At 31.8% G+C, this 24,400-nt stretch overlaps 1 protein-coding gene across 2 annotated transcripts in view; it reads right to left on the reverse strand.

Annotated features, from left to right (window-relative positions):
* Positions 1-292: 292 nt before the first annotated feature.
* Positions 293-24,400, reverse strand: part of LOC118199106 (uncharacterized) — a 110,160-nt gene continuing 86,052 nt past the window's right edge. The window contains exons 6-10 of one of the 2 annotated variants that reach the window (XM_035370896.2): positions 23,216-23,266; positions 21,084-21,310; positions 15,281-15,439; positions 5,889-6,067; positions 293-2,282 (exon numbers count right to left, since the gene is read on the reverse strand). In XM_035370896.2, coding sequence (XP_035226787.1) covers positions 5,893-6,067; positions 15,281-15,439; positions 21,084-21,310; positions 23,216-23,266 — 612 coding nt within the window. In that variant the 3' untranslated portion in view covers positions 293-2,282; positions 5,889-5,892. The remainder of the gene's footprint in view (positions 2,283-5,888; positions 6,068-15,280; positions 15,440-21,083; positions 21,311-23,215; positions 23,267-24,400) is intronic. The other variant, XM_035370897.2, reaches the window with a different exon arrangement.

The raw sequence follows: 24,400 nt of genomic DNA on the forward strand, positions 1-24,400 counted from the left end.
TACTGATGTTTCAAATACACTGGTTATTTTCAGGTATGGCCGTCTTAGAGTGGTGCTCGATGCGGATGTATTCAATGTGATTATTTATGACATGCTTGTCTACGTAGCTTCAAATTTGAATTAAGTAAGTATTAACATAAAAATATGTATTAGTTTTAGTTATAAATAACTTCTTACTTTATTAGTATGTCAGGGTTACTATTAGCTTGTATGTCAGAAATATCTCTTTAAGAAATTCGAATGAAATGTGGTATGTGTAAGTAAAGGAATTAAATAAAGACAACTCACGAAATATGGAACACAAGTTAGATTTATTTAGCATACTCCAATGTCCTATAGCTGTTCTGGAATCAATAAATAACAAACCACATTTTCTTTTAATTCTCTCACACATCATATATCGTGTAACAGTAATATCTCTCATTGTAACTCCCTGAACATTTTAAAATAATGATTTAGAACAACAGAGTAAAGATCTCATGGGGTCCAAAGAATACACAACACAGTACACAAAAGGATGTAATTCAACTGGATATGAAATTTGCAGTGATGTTCACGAGATATACTCACTGCAAATAAACCGTGTTGTTAGCAGTTTGATTCTCTCATAAGAAGATAACTGGGGTGACAAGTTTGCAATACCACCATGGATCAGGTGATGTTTCGTGCATTAAATGACTGACACATATCATATTCGATCACATCACAGAACATATTATTCTATCACTTTATACGATTTAAAGAATATTTTCCATTAATTTCTGTATGTAATTTTCATTAATTTCTGTAAGCATTATGGCAAAACTGCAAAAATATTTCATAAAATTACCCGTAATTAAGAACAAGATTTTTTTTTTTTTTTTTTTTTTTTTTGCATAGTTTTGATGCATATTTGAAAAGTGATGCTCAGTTCTTTACGATATAATTATTAAATAATTAATATTATGCTTATTATATTAAGTTTAGATGTTTTCTGACGACATCTTTACACACCCGTTGTATAGCAACATTCTTTGATGTAGTAAATGTGTTTATGCATTTCATACTTAGTAAGAATTTAACTAAATCACGTGATGTTTAAAAGGATTTTAGAAGTCTTTAAAAATGCCTAAATTGTAAATTCCTTTTGTTACTTTATTCAGCTCAACGCAAGAGAATAGATTAATATTATCGTCTTAATCTATTATACAACAAAATAATAGATATGTTTAATCTTTCAACAGTTTATAGCCTAAATATTATATATAAATCCAAAATGTCTTATTTGGTAATTTCCTTTTATTAAATAGTTTCCTTTATAACAAGAATTTTCAGTTTGCAACGAAAAACCTTTTGAATATTAGAAAAGTAACTAACTACTTTAAACTGTTTAAAAGAAACTTTGAAGTGAATCTAATAACGATGTTTATTACCTACATTAAATTTGAAGATTTCGTTGTGGAATAAGAAGCTTTTTCAAAAATCACCGACATTTTCATGAACGTTTTGTAAAATTTGAAGCGTATATTTAGGTTAATAGGAGAGCATTTTCTGAACATAATTATGAATTCTCGACCGCTATCATTCCATCCAATCATCTTCTATAGAGAAACGGTTACAGTTGCATATAAAAGTGGCCAATTTTACTGTCTGCTAACAACAAAAAGTACAGCAAGATTACAAAAGGTGCACAAAGAGCAAATGAGAATAAGAAATTTTAGTTATTTAATTTAAAAGCATTATGTTTTACTGAAACCATCACAGAGAAGTACGAGTAAAACTTTCAGCTACCATGCCAAAAAAAGAAAAACATTAAATGGAGCTTTTAAATCACTCTAGAAATCTTCCCCTTATTGTGTTACTTAACTACGTTTTGTATCATTACAAATGAAACGAATTTGAAGTCCTAAAAACATTAATGAAGAAACACATATTTGAAATTTGAATAGAGAACATAAAAATTACATATTGGTCATTTGGGAATAAGGAATCTCGACGCATTGCATAGCTTTTGAAATTCCAAAACATGCTTCTTCTAGGTGCTAATTAATTAATTCATAGAAAAGTGAGCAGTGTGTATTTCTCTTTACTGCAGAACTGGCTCGGTGTGCTCAAATTAGTAACCTCTTGTATTTGGCCTAACTCAGAGTTCTTAGGAAAAGGTAGGAAATATGACAAATAATCACGGCTGTTATTTTTTTCAAATAAGATATGGAATAGTGACCGACGTCATTGAGTATAACATTGGATGCACACTTATACAAATAAGCTTTTCACAGTGGATAGAAATGTAGAAGGGGCACCTGAAATGTAAAAAATATATTATTAGAATGGTGAAATGTGAAGAGCAAAATAAAAAGTGGAGAATAAAGGAATGTTTAAATTTAACATAATGATATGAACTTCTTTAACACATAAAGAAGTTCATATCATTATGTATTAAGATCACAATGATATGAACATTAAGATCGATTTGTATCAATAAATCGCTATCTATATTAGCCTTACAAACCACTTGTATTAGAACATAAAATCCAAAGTATACACACAATGAAGCTACTGCTGCTAAAACTACTAAAATTTACAAGCGTCAAAGACTGTACAAACTGACATGTTGAATTTAAGCATGTTACTTCGAAAATATTGAAAGCAAGCATATACAGCGGCTGTTCGACTATTTTTTAGAAGATTTTCATTGTATTTACGGTAATATTTCACCTAAAAGTTTTGTTTTATTCTGTTTGATAACCCTCATTCTTCCCTATCGTTCTAAATGTAATTTCCAAGAAAATAAAGCTTTTTTTAGTAGCGGAAGAGATATTTTATCCCAATTCTTTAGTCCAAAATTTAGTCCAAAAGAGCTAAAATCCATGGGTGACACATCAGGAGATTTACGAGGGATATGAGTGAAGGGTATAATCTTGATGCTCATTTCTTGTTCCTTTTTTTTTCTTTTTTTTCTTCAAAAAATTCACACTGGACTTTGACGTGTGGCTGCTTTCTTGATGCAATTCCATTGATTGATGGTTCTGTGTGTAATAGAAGGTATTCCATATTTCAAAATAGGGTATAATATATGTTCCTGGTAATATGTGAAGTTGATCTTAAGATTTTTCTCCATTCTCTTTATTTTTAATTTGGCGTTATACGGAAAACAAGCATTAATCATAAATCCTTTTGATAAACTTTCTTAAGATTCTTTGAGCCATGTTTTTAGAATCTGTATGTATGTTCCTCGCACTGTGGAAAGACGACAACTTTTAGAGCAGCGAAATTTTCAACATACATAAGCTTTCTCCTAAACAGGTCTCTTCGAAGCCGAAATTAATTCGAACTCTTTTTTTATTTATTTAATATTTTTCCCGGATTTAATGGCATTTGAATTAATAAACGTGATGATTTAAAAGCAATGTGTTGCCACTAGGCAAAAGAAGGTACTTATGGTTCAAACTTAATCAAAAATCTCAGAAATTTAGAACTTCGTTACACTCGACAAAGAGTAAAATATTTACCTTTCAAATTTAATGAACAAACTGAGCGATTTTAAAGAACTATGTTGCCACTGCCCGAAATGAAACACTTTTATCTTCCATGTGAAAGGATGTTACCATTCGTTAAAGAAAATATACATTTTGAGCGCTATTGAATGCAATTTAACGATGACATCTGTACGTAAGAACAAAATAAAGAACACTTTTTCCCAAAAAGGGTAGCAAAAAGAATTTAAAATGGATTTAGAAGAGATTTTTTCATTTTGTCTGTACGTACGTATGTATGCATCTTCTAACTCAAAAACGAGTAGCCTCAAAACGTTGCAATTTTGTATATAAGACTGCTATAACATGTAGTTGTGCACCTCCCGTTTTGGTTGTAATCGCCCGTACCTAATGTGTATATATATATATATATATATATATATATATATATATATATATTGCTTTTAATTTAGTTTCTTTTTACAATTGAAATTTTGTTATTCATGATTTAATTCAAGTCCCCGTTAAACATTTTTAACAATTTACATTCACGTTACTTTAAAACAATTTTCGGAATTAAACTTATTAACTATGGATTCACTCTTAAATAATTCTACAAAAATTAATCTTAGGAGATAATATAATCAATATTTCTATCCATTCTGTTACTCGGCTCGGTGAACTCAGTTTTTTTTAGTTTTGCATGTTGGCAAATTGTTCATCTTTTTCTTTAAAAATGATTGAATTATGCTGTTCTTATCTTCGGGTTAAGGTTTTTATGCCTTTAGTTAATATGCATGGAATAGTTTCAGAATTATCAACAATATAAAAGTTGTTTTGTGTGCTAAGCCTAATTTTTTTTACCATAGCAGCCACATTCATTTATATTTGAAACTTAGCATAATAGCTAATTAAGTCATTTTCTGCACCTTCAGTGTCTCTTTGCAGAGTGGGACCAAAAGTAAATTTTCAATTCTGTGCACCAAAAAAATTGCCTTCTTGCCCGCTGCTGAATTCCTTGTTTTTGCGTAGAAACTCTAATTTTAATTGTAAAAACTAATTTTAATTGTTTTAAATGTTATTTAATTTTTAATTGTTTTAAATGTTTGTTGTGTTTTATATTTTTCTATATTTTCAATTTTTAATAAAGATATTTTGATGTTTTATGTATTGTTGCCTTGTCGCGAAGTGAGAGCTGAATTAATTGAATGAGAAATATATCTGTAATGAAATTCGAGGAAATAAAGTTTAAAGGAAATGAAGCAAAAAATACGTATAATTTAATATTCCGTACAAGGAAGTCATGTTGATCAGATTTTTTAAAATCGCACCATTTCAACTTCTCTTGATAGGACAGATAGCATTTCCCATTTCAGCCTTTTCATTCAAGGTCAGTTTAAAATTCTGAAAGTGTAATAGAAGGTCACGTGACTGTGAAATATGTATAAAGTGATGTCACAATGACGCGTTAGCCTTAGGAGCAATTTACTCTAGGGACTGTTTAGATAAACCATTAATAACATTCGTAATACGTAAAGAAGATGTTTTTTTAATTTCCTTATAATTCAGAATTATCAGTATCTTCAAATAGTATCATGTCGATTTCTAAAGAACAATCGCGGCTAAAATATTTTGAGAATTGTACATGTTAAAAATTTAAGTATTAAAAGAGAAAACTGAAACATTGAAAGTTAAGTGAAAAATTTGAAGATTTTGCTAGCTTGTATTAAAAAATACATTGCTCTGTGAAAATCGTCGATAATACTGCTATCATATATTTTAAAAAAATAGATTAGTTACTTTACAGATTTTTAAAACTGCGACTTTCATCGTAGAAGAGAATTTATGCCAAATATAGAAAAATGCATCTTTTATAGCTATCTGCCTAACGAAATTACTATATGGCATAAAAATAAAGGATGTTTATTATTTTTCGGCTGAAATAATTGTTCTTTATGCATCTTAAAAAGCCTCCTTTTCTCTGTTTTTCGTCTTTCAGCTCTTATTGCGGAGTAACTTAAAATATACGAACTTTACTTCCAGTATCTTTCCATGAATTATAAAGTAAAATTAAAAATAGAAAGCCCATCTGTTATAAAGTTAAAAACAGAAAGCCTGAAATGATGCGATTTTTGACATTTTCATCCAGGATACCTGCAGAACAGGGAAAAAGCTTAAAATGGCACAATTTTTGTTGCCATCTCTAGAAGGACCACATCCGGCAAAAAATTTCTTATATCGAGGAAATTTTAAGTAGAATTCGTAACAGTAATATTTCCTATGCTAGTTAGTTGCTTCAATATATTACTGAAAGACGTGGTTGACAACATTAAAACAGACTCGTGAATTGGCACGTGGCATATAGAAAATCAGCTTCATGTTTACTAAAAACTAGATTTGATTTTAGATAAAAACTAGATTTGATCGTCTTACCTTTTTAGGCGGACCTGCGCATTTCTGATTGTGAAGCTTCGTCTCCCTCTGCCATGAGATTTGCTAAACCGTACAATCTAGCCACATCTTCAGCTGAGGCGTACGCTTCTGGTACTTGGACTACGTGGCCCCACTTTCCGAAATCTGTGTCTTGGTCCTCATCTCCGGAAAATCGGTTCCTGAAAGAGTTAAAAGAGAGGCATTCGGGATTTCTGTGAGCCGCTAATCACAGAAGGCCTTTTACTAACGAAAATGAATTCATTTGTATGAGTTATCAGTTTTTCCTTTTAAAGAGTTAAATGGAAATTCGACCGATTAGATTGTAACGCACGAAGACTGTGCCTTTCTGTTAATTGTTTTGAATTAATAAAGGGTTATTTTTCGCCCTTCTTCTTGAGTCAGTAGTTTTCTTCACGCCTGTGCGAGAAGTCGCCAGGTCATTTTAGGATCTACTCTAGTTTATGTGGAACAAGAGAGTAAGACTCTACAAGTGGCGTCCGAATTAAAAGGGTGGCGGATGATGACTCTTCACATCCAGTATTTTGCGACTGGGTCCCGTAGAAACTCCAGTCGCCCTTTAAAAGGGGAAGTATATAAAGTATTTCCCCCACCTTCTTGGCGTGCTGTCTTCGTGGTGTGGTGGTCTGCACACTGTGCCGGTATTTCAGAGGTCCGTGGTTCGATTCCCGGCGAAGGCGAGTACTAATTTTTCATCTTGCCTGCTTCCAAAAAATAACTAATGTCTCTACAAGATTACTGACTGATGAATCAACAAATGATATCATGCAGCTCTCGCGTCTGGGAATGTTTTTTAATAACTGCATCCTTCTTTTGCTCGCTTGGTGGGTAAAAGTGATTGCAATTAATAAAGTGAGATGTCGATGACGATTTGCTAAAATTTCAGTAATTTTTTCAGTGATCTTTGAATTTTAATCGAATTCATTAACACAGCTCTCGCTAGTACGTAATTATCATTTATACCTTTTATTATTTATCATTCATAAGGTACAATTCATGTTACTTTTTAGCCTAAAGGGGCAATTTGCCCAAAAGGTCGTTTAATTTCGTTTGGCATTTTGTAAATAATGTAATTATTGTAAGTAATGTAATTAATATAAATATTGTAATTTATGTAAATAATATAATTAATGTAAATAACGTAAATACTTAAATAATGTGAATAGTGTAATTAATGTAAATAATGTACATGTAATTAATTTAAGTAATGTAATGTAAATAATGTAATTAGGATTGTTTACATAAGTATTTATTATGTAATTACTGTAAATAATGTAATGAAATAACATTATTTACGTTATTTGTAATGTAGTTTTAAAATTTTTGTAATATATATATTACATATGTAACTATTTATGTAAATAAGATAAATAATTTTTTTTAAATTATGTATTATTATTTTTATATAATTATTTATTTTTATTTTAATGTAAATAATGTAAATAATTATTTATGCAATGTAAATAATGTAAATAATTCTTAATACAATGTAAGTAATGTAAATAATATTTTTATGTAATTATTTGTATAAATAACGCAAAACAAGATTTTTATGTAATTATTCATGATTACATAAAATATTATTTTGATACATTATATATAATTTATGTAATTATTTATGTAAATATTATTTTTATGTAATAAAATAAAATAAATGCAATAAAATGTAAACCAAATTATTTATAATGTCAGTACATTACATAGTAATTATTAATCTATATATATATATAAGCGAAATACCATTGACTCATCACGAGATCTCCGAAACTATACACCCGATTGACTTGAAATTTTGCATTGTTACTCATTCCACGATGTAGATGCGCACTAAGAACGGATTTTAAGTAAATCCCCTCCAAAATGGATTTTCGTTGTTTAATAGAAGTTTCTGATACAGTTGGTTTTCAAAATCAAGTTCAGAATTTTCTTTTATTGTTGCATAAACAAGATATGAAATACAATGCTGCCAATGAATGCATTTTCCTTTAAAATTATTAAATGGGTAAATAACTTGCATCTATCCAATGAATGCAAACGACATTTAAAGATAAGGTTAATAATAACATTTATATTTAACTGTTGTCATAAGTTTCACGAAAATAAATGTTATTTTTGAAAGAAATAAATTATTGTGATTAAAATTAAGAATGTTGTTGTTATTTATAAAAATTGCCATACATGAAAAATCAAGGACAAATAGTTGTAATTTATTAAAAAATTTGGTAACAAAGATTACATTTATTTTCATGAAAGTTATGATAAAAGTTAAATATATATAAACCTTAGTTTTATGTTGGCAATTTTTCTTGGTGTAGGCCTACTGGGGATCCCACCACGTTAGATGTTGGGGGCGCATCCCAATACACAGTACCTCATGGGTGATGTGGAAATCTGTGTATGACAGATTCACTGAACTGGCACTGTATTTCCCGACTTTATATTTAAAAAAATTATATTAATTATCAATTCGAAATTAGACATTTCGTCCATATAAGAAGTTTAGGTTCACGTTCAAATAGATAGTGTGCCCAGAAAAGTGGGCGGGTATCAGCTAGTATGTAATATATACATACATTACGTATATTAATTACATGTATAATTACGTAATGTATTATTTATATAAGCAATGTGGAGATATTATGTAAATAATGTTTTTATGTAGTTATTTATGTAAATAATATTGAGATATGTAGATATATAATATTTTTATGTAATTTTCTTTTATTCTTTCAAAAATGTTTCTAGCCAAACTTTTCTAAGAACAAACTGCAAAGATTAGAACTGCGTAGACGCAGAATGTTCGTAGAAGATATTTATACATTGGTTCGTAATGTATACAGTAGGTGCGAGGATCGACTGCATATGATTGATTTATGAATAAATTCTTGTTTTAGTGAAAATATGTAACTATAATTTGCCTACACATTTTCAGTAATTAATTCAGTTAGTGATAACCCACTTTTCTGCAGCAGAGGTTTAGGAACATTTTTAAAGAAAACAATTTCAGTATTCACTTATAATGCATGAATGTAAATATTACCAGATTTATAATTAGTTCGCTTTTACAAAGACTAGCGTGTATCATTTCTGCTATTACGCATAATATTTATTTTCACTTCATTTGAAATAAACTGAAATTTTTCATAGAGCTTGTAAATCTGAAATTTAACTTCAAAGTATCTTTCCAATCAGATCATTTTTGATAAAATTAAATATGATGTGGATTAACCATTGATGAAATTTACCAAAAACTTTATTTATAACATTTGGGGAGGTCTTTGTAACTAACAAAATACCTGTATCAATCATTCAGCCATCAAACATTACATAAAATCTGTGGCGCGAGTTACAGCCTTTAGCTTAAACTGACTCTGAAAGCAATAAACATAAAAATAGTAAAATCTTAACATAGCTTCATTTTATCTTACCACTTGTGGGTTCTAAATTAAAATAATATAAAATAAAATGTAAGTCTCCTCGACTTCCAGTAACTGGCTGGAATTTACAAATCAATACCACAATATAAGTGTTCTATCGGGATATTGATTTAACGTTGTCTGCTCCCAAGTCTTATAGGAAGCATGTGGTTTGGAAGAAAACTGTGTTTGATTGGAATGCTGAATATCTTACTTCTTCGAAGACTATGGCAAACAGACTTTTCCCAAGTGTTCTTCAGTGACTTAAGTGTAGGCATTTTTAACCGGCATTTCCAACCTGCTCATATTTTGACCGGTCGTGAGAATTTTGGAACTTATTTACTTCGTTTCAATATTGTTAATGGTGGACACTGTGCTTGCGGCGATGCTGTGGAATACGAGGAACATATTTCATTGCATTGTAGGTTGCATATGACTGCCCAGAAGTGCATTTAAAGTGAGTTTAGGGCATCTTTATATTTGCTGACCTCCTGTTTTCTATGATCTTGTTAGGAGTTCCGACTCTTTGCAGTCTTGGGCGTCTTTTAGTATTATTATTTATATGACTGGATTTTTATCTTTTATGTGTCTCTGTATAATTTTGCGTATTGTCTACGTATGATTAGGATATGTATTGATGTTTTGCACCGTGGATGTATTATTTTTCTTTGTATTATTATTATTTTTAAGTATTATTTCATTTTTGTTATTATTGCATTATTTTCTTTTATAGGAGTATTAACCTAGTTTAATTATTCACGGTATATTTCAATATTTTTATTTATAATAGTATTTGTACTTTATGTTTTTTCTTCTTTGCTCTCGCCAGGCCTAAATTTTAACTTTTTATGGTTGAATGCTTTGAATTATGAGTTATTTACTGTAAGCCACGTAATACTTCATGAAACAAGAAGAGTTTTATATTTGTTTTCTTAATTAAAAACAAATTGTATAAGTGTTGCTACTCAAGGCTTCAAACGCATTTTTTTTTAGTACAATCTAATCTAAAGCAAAACTCACTTATGAATTTAGGCTAATATCCTGCAATATTGTTTTACTGAACATACTCAAACATCAGCTGATGATATAAGGCAAGAGCGATGGCTAAATCAATAGCGGAACATATCTCTCTGGTGCATGTCATGCGGTTGCGATTCTTTCTCTCAGTTTATACTACGCCTCTTGCCAATCAAATCTGTATACACTTCTGGACTGAGCAAATGCGTCACTAAAGAAGGCTTAAAGGAAAGGTGTAAAATAAGCTTTTAACTGTTATTTAAACTCACATGAAATATCGAGTAATTCATATTTATAGAATAAAAGTGTTTTAAAGCAGCTTAAAATCACAAGCAATTAAACAACTTCCAAAGGTATATCTTAGTAAAACGTTGCAGGAATTATGGCATAAAACAACAGCAAAAAGGAATTTTATTATTATTATTTTATTTAAAAAATATTTTTATCACACCACATGCATCTCTGAACTGTAAATAATCAAGGTACGCACTGCATGTCTTAAAGGAGGGGTTCCTAACCGTATGCCCGCGGGCACCATGGCGCCCGCCGATCGTTTAACGTGTGCCCACCGCTGTGCGATCACAATAAAATGTTTTAGTTTTCAATAAAATTCTATGTGAAAGTTTTCTCAATTTTAATGAAACAGAAATTGCGTCCGACACAGATACCAACACAAAGCGAAATACAACCGAACCCATATTTTCCTCGCGCATTCCGCCAACTAATTTCCCATATAACTCCCCCTAATTTCCCATTAAACTCCAAAATGTACCGAACTAGTTCATCTCGAGAGCAGGGTTGCCAAATTGGGAGATAAAAAATTAGTAATGTAATAGCTTTTAAACATGTGGTATAAAAATATAGCTACATCTCTACAAATAGAATATTACAACACTGAGTCTCACCTGTGGTGTGGAATTTGAATACAGCCGGTTCGGGCGATATTTTAGAAGCCTTCTGAGCTTTTGGCATTATGAGATTTGTATTTTTTACAAAGAATTTTTATACTTTGTAGATTTTGTATGCATTACTTTATAAGGTATTTCTCCTGCCTTCTTATCATGCCTTCGTGGTGTAGTGGTCAGCATCGACGTGAATTCGAGAGGTCCGTGGCTCGAGTCCCGGCGAGGGCATGGCGCATTTTTCATCTCTTAGGTTTTGAAAAATACCTAATGCCTCTACAGTGGCGCCCGAACTAAAAAGTGGTGGATGATGATTCTCCACCACCAAGATTTGGCGATTGGGTCCTCTAATCCCCAATCGCCCTTTATGAGGGGGGAGTATATAAGGTATTTCTCCCTCCGTCTTAACATGCCTTCGTAGTGTAGTGGTCAGCACGCTCGATGGAAATTCCAGAGGTACTTGGTTCGATTCTCGGCGATGGCCTGGCTCATTTTTCACGTCTCCTGCTTCGAAATAACCTAATGTCTCTACAACTTAATAATTATTTTGGACAGAAATAAAAACACTAAATTTCTATTATTTCTATCTAACCATACTAATCCATACTAATTAACTAAATAACTCTATCTAACCATATTAATCCATACTAATTAACTAATTAACTCTATCTAACCATAAATTCACCTTGAAAAAGTGAATGGTGCCCGCCTTCCAACAGATATTATAGAATGTGCTGTTAGAGACAAAATGGTTGGGGACCCCTGGCTTAAAGAATAGCAAATTGTAATCATTCTGAAATATATGCGAAAACACAAAATAAACTGCATGCCCTCCCTCTATCTGCGGCATCGTTACGGGATTTTGTGTAATAATAGGTGAAAGAACACGGTAATGCAGAAAATATTATTCTCAAAAGGGATCAGATGATATACAACGAGATTACAGAATATAAAAATTATTTAAAAACTGTAAATTAATTTAAATATGTTATTTTCTATCTTTTTACATCCATCTGAGCTAAGAGAAGTAATAAATAATTGTAAAACTTGCAAGAGAGAGTTACTAATCTAAATTTACGAGTATATCCTCTTCAGCATTGTACGGTTTACGACTCTCCTGACATTTAACCGTCATATGGTCATGAGTGGCCTAACTGAAAAGAAAGCTGATTCTAGCCGAGCGTTATCAGTATTAATTTGTAGCTATTGAAAAGCTGCTTGTTAGCGTAGTTGTAGTAAGATAATATTTTTGCCATAAAAAATTTGGTTATTAGTGTCATGGCTTAAATCCGGCCCGAATGTAGCCTGACTCCGGTACTTCTTACTCTTTGAGCAAAATCGTAATTCTTGTCTGATTCCCAAATGAGAGCCACAAATGAAGCAATAAAACTGCCAGAAGGAACTGCCAATAAACTAGAAACTGCCAGAAGGAACTGCTAGGCCTACCAGCGGCCGAGTGGTAAAGTCGCTGAACACTGGTAGTTCTATCCAAGGTTCGAATCCCGCGAACGGGCTGGCTACCTGGGCTTTTTCGTGGTTTTCGCCATGTGTAACGTGTATACGAGTCAGATTCCCTTAGAAAGTCCTCCACGAATGCATCTCTCTCCTTAGGCAGATGGCTCTCGGGGGTTTTGCCGTAATCACCGAAATCGAATTCAAGTGAGATTTGGCATTTTAATTTATTCTTTAACTATCTGTCATTCATATGATTAGTTAGTTATTTTTATTGTTTTCTAATTTTATTTAATTTTTCATTCGTTGCCTATTATTATTATATTTTATAAACCATCGTGACGGCCTACAACAGGACTCCGATCCTTCTAATTTTAGAAATAAAGTCCTCATGAGTGTAGCTGTTGTTAGGGAAGGATGTGTTAAGCGTTGAGTAATTATCTTTTTTGTTTTAATTCGAGTCGCCAATATTACGAATGCAGTGACAGAGAAGATTTTCTGCGTAGTCACTTGAACTACATTTTCTTGTAAATTTATATCCTTTCCAAATTTTGTGACTACTAACAAAGCATTAGTTTCGGCAAAGTACTGCGATTTATAAAAACCTTCTTTTCTTAAATTATTGCGCCATCCGGAAGGGAATCTAATTTTAAATCAAACTAAGATACGGGTGAAAAGAAATTAGCATTTGGATTGAACTATTAAAATTTAATAATGCAAGTTCAACTTTTCCAGCGTCTAACGTCAAAAGTTCAGTTTTCTTTTTGACAAAATATATAAAGTGGGTAAAGGGAATTAAACCTCTAGAAATGGCAATACATAAAATACAGATAAATGGAACAGAAAATGTAGAAATCGAAGAATCGCAATACGTGTTGCCTCAACTGTGCCAGTGCAACGAAATGGTGGGTGGGGAAATCGTACTTTATTAATTATCTGCACAATGACGAATAAAAAATCACTATGCAGTAATAAAAGAAAAATTTATTAGAATTAAATGCATCTCAATATGCACAATTTTTATAACTAATTTTATGAATGAATATGTTATGTTGTATATTTTACAAAGGTTTTGCAGTAATGCATTTTTCCGATCGTAAGCTTTTGACAAATTGCTTAACGTTAAATATCAGAGGGAGATCTGTCTAGGAGGCGGAATGCGTTCGTGGAGGACTCTGATAAGGAAACCTGGCTCGTATTTACGTTAACCGACATTTAGTATTTTATAGGTAAAATAAATATAATCTTTTCCTTCCTTTAAAATCTACAATCGAAAACGGGAAATATTATGAAGTCAATAGCGATGTTATTCTCCTTCGAGCAAAGTAAAGCTCCAGTCAAAAGTTTTATCAACTTATTGGGTTTTTTGGACTACGTTAGCTTGCCTTTCATTAGAAGTTGGTATATTGCCGTCAGATGATTTAGCATCTTATCAACATTTAATTATTTTAAACAAACTCTAAGCAAGTATTTCTTTAAATTGTGTTATAAACTCCAAATTCATAGCAGAAAGAAATTGCAATTTAGATCTGAGGAAAGCACTGAAATGAAAACCAAAAAGTTAAAAGAAATGAATTGGCATAATAAAGTAATGGAAAATGGAAAATAACAGGGCGGCCATGCCCTGTTATTTTCCATTTTCCCTGTAATGGGAAATTAGAAAACTTTAGAAAGTTAAAATCGGAAATAAAATAACACTGAACACAAAAATTTAACATATTGAGAGGACATTTATCAGAATGAAATAGAAATTATAAAATTTACATAAAATTGGAGGAAAAGAAACGAAACTTGCAATCTCTGATTCTTTAAATTCCAATTTAATACTCTAAAGTTGGCATAAACTAATAACCTTGCAATATGAAGAGGGCTATCAAAAAATCTAAATTCCTTTTTTAAAAATAAGGAAATTGGAATCGAAGATTATCGAAAATTTTGTCGTCGGAGAGCGCGACAATATTTTCTATTAAACTTGAAAGCAAAAGCACGCGTTATGTTTTCAGAACACAACGAAAATCATGTTTTCGAGGTATCAACATACGAGGTTGCATAACGAACATAATTGGAGGAAGCGTGTTCGGTTGAAAAGGACAGAGCATGTTCGAGAGATTCAGACGATGTCGATAGGCATACGCAATTTTTATGATGCAACCTTTTCCTTTGTCTTTATATTTCTTCATCGAAGCATAAATTTCAAGGACACCGCGCAATTATAAGGTATCGTTAATCAAAGAATAGAGATTCATTGTCGTTAATATCAAAATTTTGAACTGCGCACGCCAGTTCCGCCATCTATTGAGTATTATTGTAAACATTCGCGGTTTGTTGTAAAAAAAAAAAAAAAAAAAAAAAAAAACTTTAATTATTCTTTCTTTTTTTGCAAATTGAGCTCCAGCTGCGTGCTTTTATTCTATAAATTTATATTATAAATCTGTTCTAGTGTAAATCTGTTTTGGGCATATTATATCTCTAATATAGATATGCATAAATTTTCTCAGTTATTTAAACGCATTTATAACAGAACGTCTCAGAACTTTCATCGCTGGCAAGCTTAATTTCGTAAAGAATAAACGGAGTCTCTACGTACCCATTATTATTGAAGAATCTGGACCTCTTCTTGTATCCCGAGATATACCGGTAATCTAATGGATAGAAAGGTGCAGATCTCCTGCTTACGGAGAAAACTGATGGGGTGGTATGGCGAGACAACCATTTCCGAATAGCTTCATTTTCTTCTTTCTGAGATCTGTGAAAAAATACCATTCACATCATCAGTGTTATGCGAAACAACAGATTTACGTAGTCTCTTAATTCTGAAGAAAAAAAAAAAAAAAAATCTGATGTGTACGCCACGTGACTTCCTTGCACGAAATATTAAATTATACGCATTTTTTCTTGCATTTCATTTCAACTTATTGGATTGAATTAAATCTACTTTGTCGATAGCGCATAAACCACAATAAAATAAATGCACTCTTTAAAATTCACTATATTTGTTTACCATAGCGGCACTCTGGCGCTAGGTTCGCTTAACAGCGTTAATTTCGTTCATATTATAAATACATTGATACGTTGATACAGAGGTAAGTTATACAGGGGTTCTACTGCATTCGCAGTACTTCCCTGTAAACCTGAAGGAAATCCATAATGGGCATGGTGTTGAAAGGTTCCTGGGTGAATCCCATGGAGGGAGCAAGGAGAGGGAGGAAAAAGAACATATTATAACTCAGAATGCACATAAATTTATATCATTTCAAGAATTATCTAGTCGTTGCCACGTGTTCTCTTCAAATACTATAATAAACCTAAAACGATGTATAAAAGAAATTAAGCAAACAAAACAAAAAAGAACAGTTTTTCACAGACGATTCAGTATTTCTCATTCAATTAATTCAGTTCTCACTTCCCGACAAGGCAAAAATACATAAAAACTCAAAATATCTATATTAAAAATTGCGAAGTAAATTTCAAACACTTATTTCCTCGAATAAATTCCAGAATGGATTAAACATGATTTAATTCTCAATAATAAAAGAAGGCGTTATCTTTCTTGTTGCGAAGCTTAGTCTCTTCAGATTGGCAACAAATCTACTATTCTGCTGTTTCAAATGTAAACAAATATGGCCGCCCTGTTATTTAAAAATTAGGCTTAACCGCTCTTAAACAGCTTTTAAATTGTTGGTAATTCTACAAATATTGCATACAGATTTACAAAAGGCATAAAATCCTTAACCGGAAGATAAGAACAATATAATTCAATCATTTTTAAAGCAAAAAATGCACAATCTACAAACATATAAGAGCAAAGAAAGTGAGATCACTGAGCCGGGTAACAGAGTGGATATATATATAAATATATTTATATACGTTTGGTGTGGCCGATTGCAACCAAAATGCGAGGTGCACATCTACATGTTATAGCAGTCCTATATACAAAATTTCAACGTTCTGAGGCTATTCGTTTTTGAGTTGAGATACATACGTACGTACATGTACGTACAGACGCCACGAAAAATTCTCTTAAGAATTCATTTCAAATCAGTTTTATAATTTTAAGGGTGGAAAAGAGTCTTTTATTCTGTCCTTACATATAGATGTTACGCAAAAACATCGTTAAATTGGATTCAATAGCGGTTAAAAATGGATATTTTCGTTGAAATATGATGCCTGAAAATTTTCGCGATTACAATACAATACTTCCTTTTTACTTCGTACAAGGAAGTAAAAACAAAGAAAAATAAAATTAAATAGTTTTTGAAAGATTTACTTGAGAGTTAGTACATAATTCTTAAAAATGATCGATTTGATTTTAGATGAGCCATACTCTATGTATTAGTTTGATATTCATGAACCATGCATGAAGCTGATAGCATAAAACATGCACAAAACAAGCATAAACTATATATTTGTCTGATATATATGAAATGAAAAAATAAAGAAATTTCTGAATTTTAAAATATCGAAGGAATGAAGGAATCTCTTAGAATAAAAGAGGAATCTCGTGTTAAACCTCGTCTGAAAAAAATAATCTCTGGGCAGTGGCAGGGTAAACTTGGCAAATATGGGCACCAAAATATTTAATTGAAAATTACACTACACCAAAACGCTTTTCATTTCTCTGAAATTAATACATTTCAAACTTTAGGTCTTTCTAATGGTATATGAACAAATCCCTAACTCTTTTTGCTATGTGTAATAAAGAAGCTCCGCAACAAATTCTGCAATTGTCTATGTTTGACTAATTTTTTAGGTAATATGGGCACAGTTGCCGGAAATATGGGCAAGTTGCATTATTAAAAAGATAAGAAAAACTGCCATCTCTACATTTACGTTTTCCAAACAGAATTGCATTTTAATACAAATTATAAGTTTGGCAAATGATAAGAAGTAAAATTAAACTTTTTTTATTGAACAAATTGTATCACAAAAAAAAAGGTCCAAGATTTTATCTATAAATTAAAAATAATTGAATAGTGAAAATCAGATAAACTATTAAATTAATATAAATTATTACAAACTTAAAGAAGAACAGCTTATAATGAGGACTTGTATCATATGCTACATTTATTGCAATCGTCACTCTCTAACTCGACACATTCCTCATAGAACAACCCATAATAAGCCAATGGTTATTGTTAGAGCATCAAATAATCAATCTCACTTTAACTGCCTCATGAAAAGAAAATATTATAACATTTTGGTACTGCCTATATTTCTCTTAATCTTACTGTCCATATTTGCTCTTTTGACATTATTCAATAGGTGGCATTACTGCTTGTCGAAAGGAGTCCCTAATGACAGCGGATATTACGCTCACATAAGATTGCAGTCATTTATAGGTTTCATGTAAAATTAATCCTTTTTGCGTGTTAAAGCTTAAGTAAGAGAACTGAAATGTAAAGGTAGTGGCGTAGCTAGGGTGGGGCAAGGGGGGACATCTGTTCCCGGGCGCAGCATTCAGGGGGCGCCAAATTGATGTTATTAAATTTTAGAATGAAATGTTTTCCGTTCTTGAAACAGAGAAAGGGGCGCAAAATCTTCAGTTGTACCCGGGCGCTGAAAACCCTAGCTACGCCTCTCTGTAAAGGCAACCCTAATTTGAAATATCAGGTAGTTGGAGTCATATTAGAAATGGTCCGTTTGCATTTCTGTTTGAACCGAACAACGACACAAACTAATCACACAGTCCCCATGAGAGCATTGCCAACACCACAATGCGAATGCACCAGCTCAAAACCATTACGTGTAATATGAACATTTGCTTAAATGTGCCATATACCCTACTCTGTTCAAAGGAATATGTCAAAATGTTCTTTCAGCATATGTTGAGTTCATTCAGTATATTTTTTAATAAGTCCCTATGATAATGCCATTTATAGTGTTGTGAATATAGTCTCTATTTATAGTGCTATGAAGACCCAAACCTTGCCGATGCAATTATGACAAGAATTGAATTATCGTCTTGATGCTCTTTATCTAACAAAAGCAAATTACCTAAAATACTTATTAGAAAATCTTTGACAGTTTCCTTTTATTTTGCATATTATTTATCAGATTGAGCTTTAAATTTCAAATATAAATCCATTTGAAACTGGGCTAATACTATTTTAACCATGAAAGTAAATTTCACCGCATAGATATAATAAACATTGTTCCCTTTTCGATATTCGTTGTAATAGATATACATATCTTGTATATATCAAAACCTTTAAATCTTTTAGTGGCACTTTAGTTAAATGAAGATTAAAAATTAAGTTAAATGAAGTCTTCATTTAACTTTTAATTAAATGAAGACTGCTTTTATGATGAAATTATTCACAAACGTTGTTCTCATTCTTCGTAGTGATAACGGCTGATTTAGAAACAAACTTTAAACTGGTACTGACGAAAATTATTTATGAAAGAGTTGCTGAATTCGATAACATAACGCGGTAACGACAGTGTGTCATCGGTAAACCTTTGTGTTGCCACTCTGCAAAGAGTAAAATTTATGTTACTCTGCAAAGAGTATATGTTTCTAATTTAATTACAAAAGTTGGCGATATAAAAGAAATGCGTTGCCACTCGCAATATACTTGCCTTCAGATTTAAAGAACACGCTCAGCAATTTAAAAGAAATGTGTTGCCACTGCCAGAAATAAAATATTTTTGTCTATTTATATTTCGGTGGATACTATCCGTCCACCATTGTCTTTGTATTACATTTCCCAGACCTAGTGAACAAAAATCGTTCTCCTGGATTGACTGGATGGGCTCTAGGGTTTGGGACGTTTAGCTGTGTTAAGGCCTCCATCGAGCCAGCCATGTGTGCCCCTTTCTCCTAGTATTCTGATATTACCAATTCGCATATTGTAGCAAATTTAGACACATCTTTAACATATGTCTCAAATTCAAAATTCTGCAATACAGCAAATCCGCAACCTTTTATCGGATTTACAATAAGGTACAAAAAAACCTAGTTTCGTTTTGAAACAAATGAAAGAATTATTGTTAAACAAAATATGTGATTTCCTAAAATACCTATGGCTACAGAAGCAACAGGCTCACTGGTCCGTCAGCCTTCGAGAGGCTCTGGTGAGAGACACAGTGTAGATCTCTAAAACCGCTTGACACTGGCTGTGAAGTTATGAACTTTGTAAGGTCAATAGCAACCGTAAATGAACGAATTATTGCTTCTGCAATGTCATATCTTGTCGTCTCACAGATCGTAATAGCTCGAACACTGCGACCTGTGGGAGATCGCAAGTATGAATTTCTTATCTTTGTGCAGCCCGCCGCAAACCTCTTTTAAATTGTAGGAAGGAAAACACCAACAACCAATCGACCAACAAATAAAGTAACTTATTAAGCAACATAAATTAACAAAATTATAAAAAGATACATTCTGATAGATCTCGGATTTCAAAATGAACCCCAAAACGAGACTAAACACAATTTAAATATTCAAAATTACAACAAATATTGCTAGCAAAGGCCTTTGAAATCAGAAATGATATTACGAGTGCAAATGGTACAACACACCGCAAATTCTACACAAATTCTTCTCCGGTCAATTGCAATTACTCAGTATAGAGGAATTGGTCCCGGATTCGTCAAATGTACGTGTAAAAAAAGTGCCAAAATAATGAAATAGCTTTGCCTGAAAAATGTAATGCAATGTAACTCAAAATGTCATGCAAGCTTACCATGCTGCAACAAGCAGATTAATTTTAACTCCTGATTTTTTATATAAAAAATTTGTTTTTCTTAATAAGAAAGACATAAATTTTTTGAATACCTTTCATTTTTCTTTACATATTTTGAATAAATTTTTTTTAATGGCACTCTCAATTTTTTTTCAGAGCAACATTTGTATTTTTGAGGACTGCACATCATTTATATAATAGCCTTATCAGGACCTTTTTTTTCATGCTTCGCCTAAATAGCATTTGTCATTCTATAGAATGTCTACGTGTTATATACGATGCCTGGCTAAAGTATGTAACAATTCTCATATTTCTTACTTTACCTAAAATGTCTGGCATTATATACAATGCCTAGGTATTCTATAGAATGCTTACGTTTCATGATTTGCCCGTAACACATATATTTTCTTCGTAAAGGCCTAAGGTACAAATTTTAAGACACAAATTTTGAAAATATTTTAATCGAAAGGTCTATTATGTCGGCAAATAAGAAATACAAAAACAGAGTGATTGTGAAAAACTCTTGTAATTCAAAATGATAAATCTCAAGCAACGTTAATATCAAGAGAGAAAAGTATCTGAGCTATTTTTCTACATTCTTTATCCAATGGACTGTCAATGTTACAACTGTTATGTTTTCTGGGAAATATATACTTGATTTAGCCTATGTATACTAGTATTTCTCAGAAAGGAATTTAAGATTACCTGTATGGTGAAAGGCCTATTTCGGGACCCTCCACATATCTTGAGTTAGGTGGCAATAGCATTAGACTGTCCACGTCGGCAAGGCTATCGCTGTCCAAGCCATCATTGCTGCTATCGTCGAAGTCATTTCCTGCTGACAGAATTCCATCATCTCGATTCTGGAAGATGTAAGGATAACGGAATTCTGGAGCAGGTGTCTCTGGATATCCACTAATGCGGTTGGGAACCTGGAGAGAGAAAGATAATTAAATTAAATAACAGTTAAAATGAAAGTTTTAGATTTCAAATAGATGAACGACTTGCTTTTCTTCAACATTAATTGCTTTACAAAACTGTAAATAATTTCTTTAACACAAATATTGTTTTACTCTTGTTTATTTGTTTTGTGGAATATGCGATTTTTATTTGTTTTGTGGATATTTTCAATCTTGTTTTACTCTTGTTTATTTGTTTTGTGGAATATGTGATAAGTAAAATATTATGTATGATAATTTCTACAGAAGCAAAGGCGGATGGGACATTATTCACATGCCTTTGTAAATACTTACTGGTTTTAATCGTTTAAACAACTATTGTTCTGAAATATTTCTGGAAACAAGATACAATAGGTTAGTGGTCTTTGATGCGACCAGAGAACACACTTCAATTAGATAAAAACGAATAAGAGTAACATAACGGAAAATTAATAAATTGAGCTAATTTATTTACGATGTGATATAAATTTAATTCAAAGATTTGAAGATACAGATTTGATTAATCTTCGTTCTTACTAGTCAGAAAATAAACGCACTCATTTACGAATATGTACGCTAAGAGTTTATCTAAGAGGCCTTTACCCTCATTCAAATCACAATGCTGGGAAGTATATTAATAATACGTGAGCAGCTTTTTTTCGCAGCTGAAAATTACAAAGAAAAGAACTCGATTGACTGATGAACATCTACAATCCTTGATGAAGATAATTTCTAGTAATTTCTCTTCAGTGCATGGACATTATACAGACAAATTTGTACTTACATACAAAATTTATAAGTAAAGGTATGTATTTTAATTTATGCGTCGAAGAAAAATTTAATAAGTACGAAAAAGAGACTAGGTTTTCTTTTTCAATTCTTTTGTCAAACTTAAAAAGTTTTCTCTGAAAACTTAGAAAGATTCCCTGTTGTGTTTATTTTTAAAATAAGTAATTTAATGAGTAAATAAACATATTAGAATCATCTGAGATAAATATCGGAGCAAAGAATCTGCCAAAAACATTTGTTTGCTCCTGATGAAGAAAGACTTTGTTCGCCCTCGAAACCGATAGAGTTTCTGTGCTAAAAATCTACGCCTAACACAGGTTGTTGCTTCAATTGTATGATTTATTTGAGGCGAGTTTCTCTTCTGTCTTAGTAGTAATACTGTTGGTAAGAAATGAGTGCAATGAGCTAAATACCACTAATATTTTTAAAAGTGTTGCTAATAGTAGAGCCGCCTAACCGAGATAATGGTTAGCGACGCTGGCTGCCGTACCGCAGGCACGGGTTGGAATCCCAGAGAAAGCATGAATGTTTGTAAATGTATAGTGTCTGTGCGACATGGGGTGAGCCGAAAGTCCTCTCGAGAGGTCAGTGCTAGAGGAAGAGGGATGGGAGATTCTCGGGCACGTTTTCCCGGGATGCAAACTATCAAAATTGGTGGCGAAATCGAGTAAGGTCGTACTGTCAGCTGTATGGTGCTTAAGGCTCTTGCCAATGACAGGATCAACCTTGCACGTCTTGCCACAATGCATTTCGTGGGTTTGTTCTGATGTCACTGTCAGACAAGAGAGATTAGTCACAAATAATAATAGTAGTAATAGTGATAATGAAATTATTATTGCTAAGAGTTTTCCTTTATATCTGTTGCATAATGAAATAAAGCTCACTGTTTCAGGTTTTGTTTTTCATATGTGTACATTTAAAATTTGTACTCTTAAATATTTAGTCTAATACCATCTCAAACTTTTCTTTATTTCTTAAAGGGAGTTAATTTTCAGGAGCTTTTTTCTTGTTTTAGGTTTGGCAGTCAGAAAACTATTTCGATTCTAGAAAAACTGAGTTCCACTAACTACATACTATTCTATCTACTGTATAAAATACAAATTTACGTACGTTTCTCTTCTCCACTGTTGTTGCCCTACCACTGAAGCTGTGATGATTCACCTGTAAAAATAGTATTAAAATGTTTTTACGCTTTCTGCTCTTTCAAATTCTATCTAATTCCCGAAAAACAGACTAAGACTGCAAGATCATTCAATTTTTCTAAAGAAACTAAATATTTCAAGTTCCTAGATGTACCTTTCTTTCAAATGTTTTAAAATTAATATATCGGATGTCATTTATAACACAGAAGGGAAAAATGAACACTAGTGAACTTCAGGTTTTCCTTTTCATGAATAAATTGCTTAAAATTTATTAGAAAAGAGAGTTATGCTAGATATTAATTATTCATAAAACTTTATTATTTATTAAAAAATTAAATATCACTTTAATAATTTATAGAAAAAAATCTTTTGTTCAATTAATTTTCAATCAGAAAGTCTTTTGTTAAGTTTGAAAAATGTGGTTCAGGTAAGAAAAAAGTCGAGTAAAATACCACTAATATTTTTGTTTCTGTTTTCATTTACAGACATATACTTTTAGAAAGCATTTGGGTTAACACCACTTTGGGCTGAACATATTTAAAAAGAGCATATCTTTAGAATTTCCGATAGACAGTCTCACGCGCTGAAAATAAAAATATTTTATTCCCTACAGTGTTGCCACGACTCGCTTTGAAATCGTTGAGTTTATTTCATTAAAGTTTTGCAAATATGAAATAAACAATAAAACAAATTCCAGATTCCAAATTCGGGGTTCCAGGTGCTCATATTCGGGTGGAAGGTTACGTTATTCAAAATTGGATGGTTCTAGGTATCGCTGTTTTTCACAATGCGAGAAACACACTTACATTCATACAGATTCTTTATTATTTAATTTCTTTAAATATAACGCAAGGAGATAATAATATTTGGTAGCAATAATTTGAAAGTGATTCAGACTTTTACAGTGATTCAACGCGTAATAGACTAATAGCCCTTTTCTGGCTAACGCCAAAGTAAATGGCTAAAAATAAATGAAGTACGAGTAATAATTATTCGCATTAAAAATTGCTGGGCATAATTCATTACTAATCTATTATGAAACTCAGATTATACGTTTTATTTCAGAGATAAAATAACAGTTTTAATATATTTTCTGACAATTATCTAAAGAAGGTGATAGTACTATTGAGTGCTTTATTACGAATACGTTTTT

Source organism: Stegodyphus dumicola, chromosome 3 (assembly GCF_044657685.1).
Source record: "Stegodyphus dumicola isolate Sdum_Otavi_A_Nest chromosome 3, ASM4465768v1".
NCBI lineage: Eukaryota > Metazoa > Arthropoda > Arachnida > Araneae > Eresidae > Stegodyphus > Stegodyphus dumicola.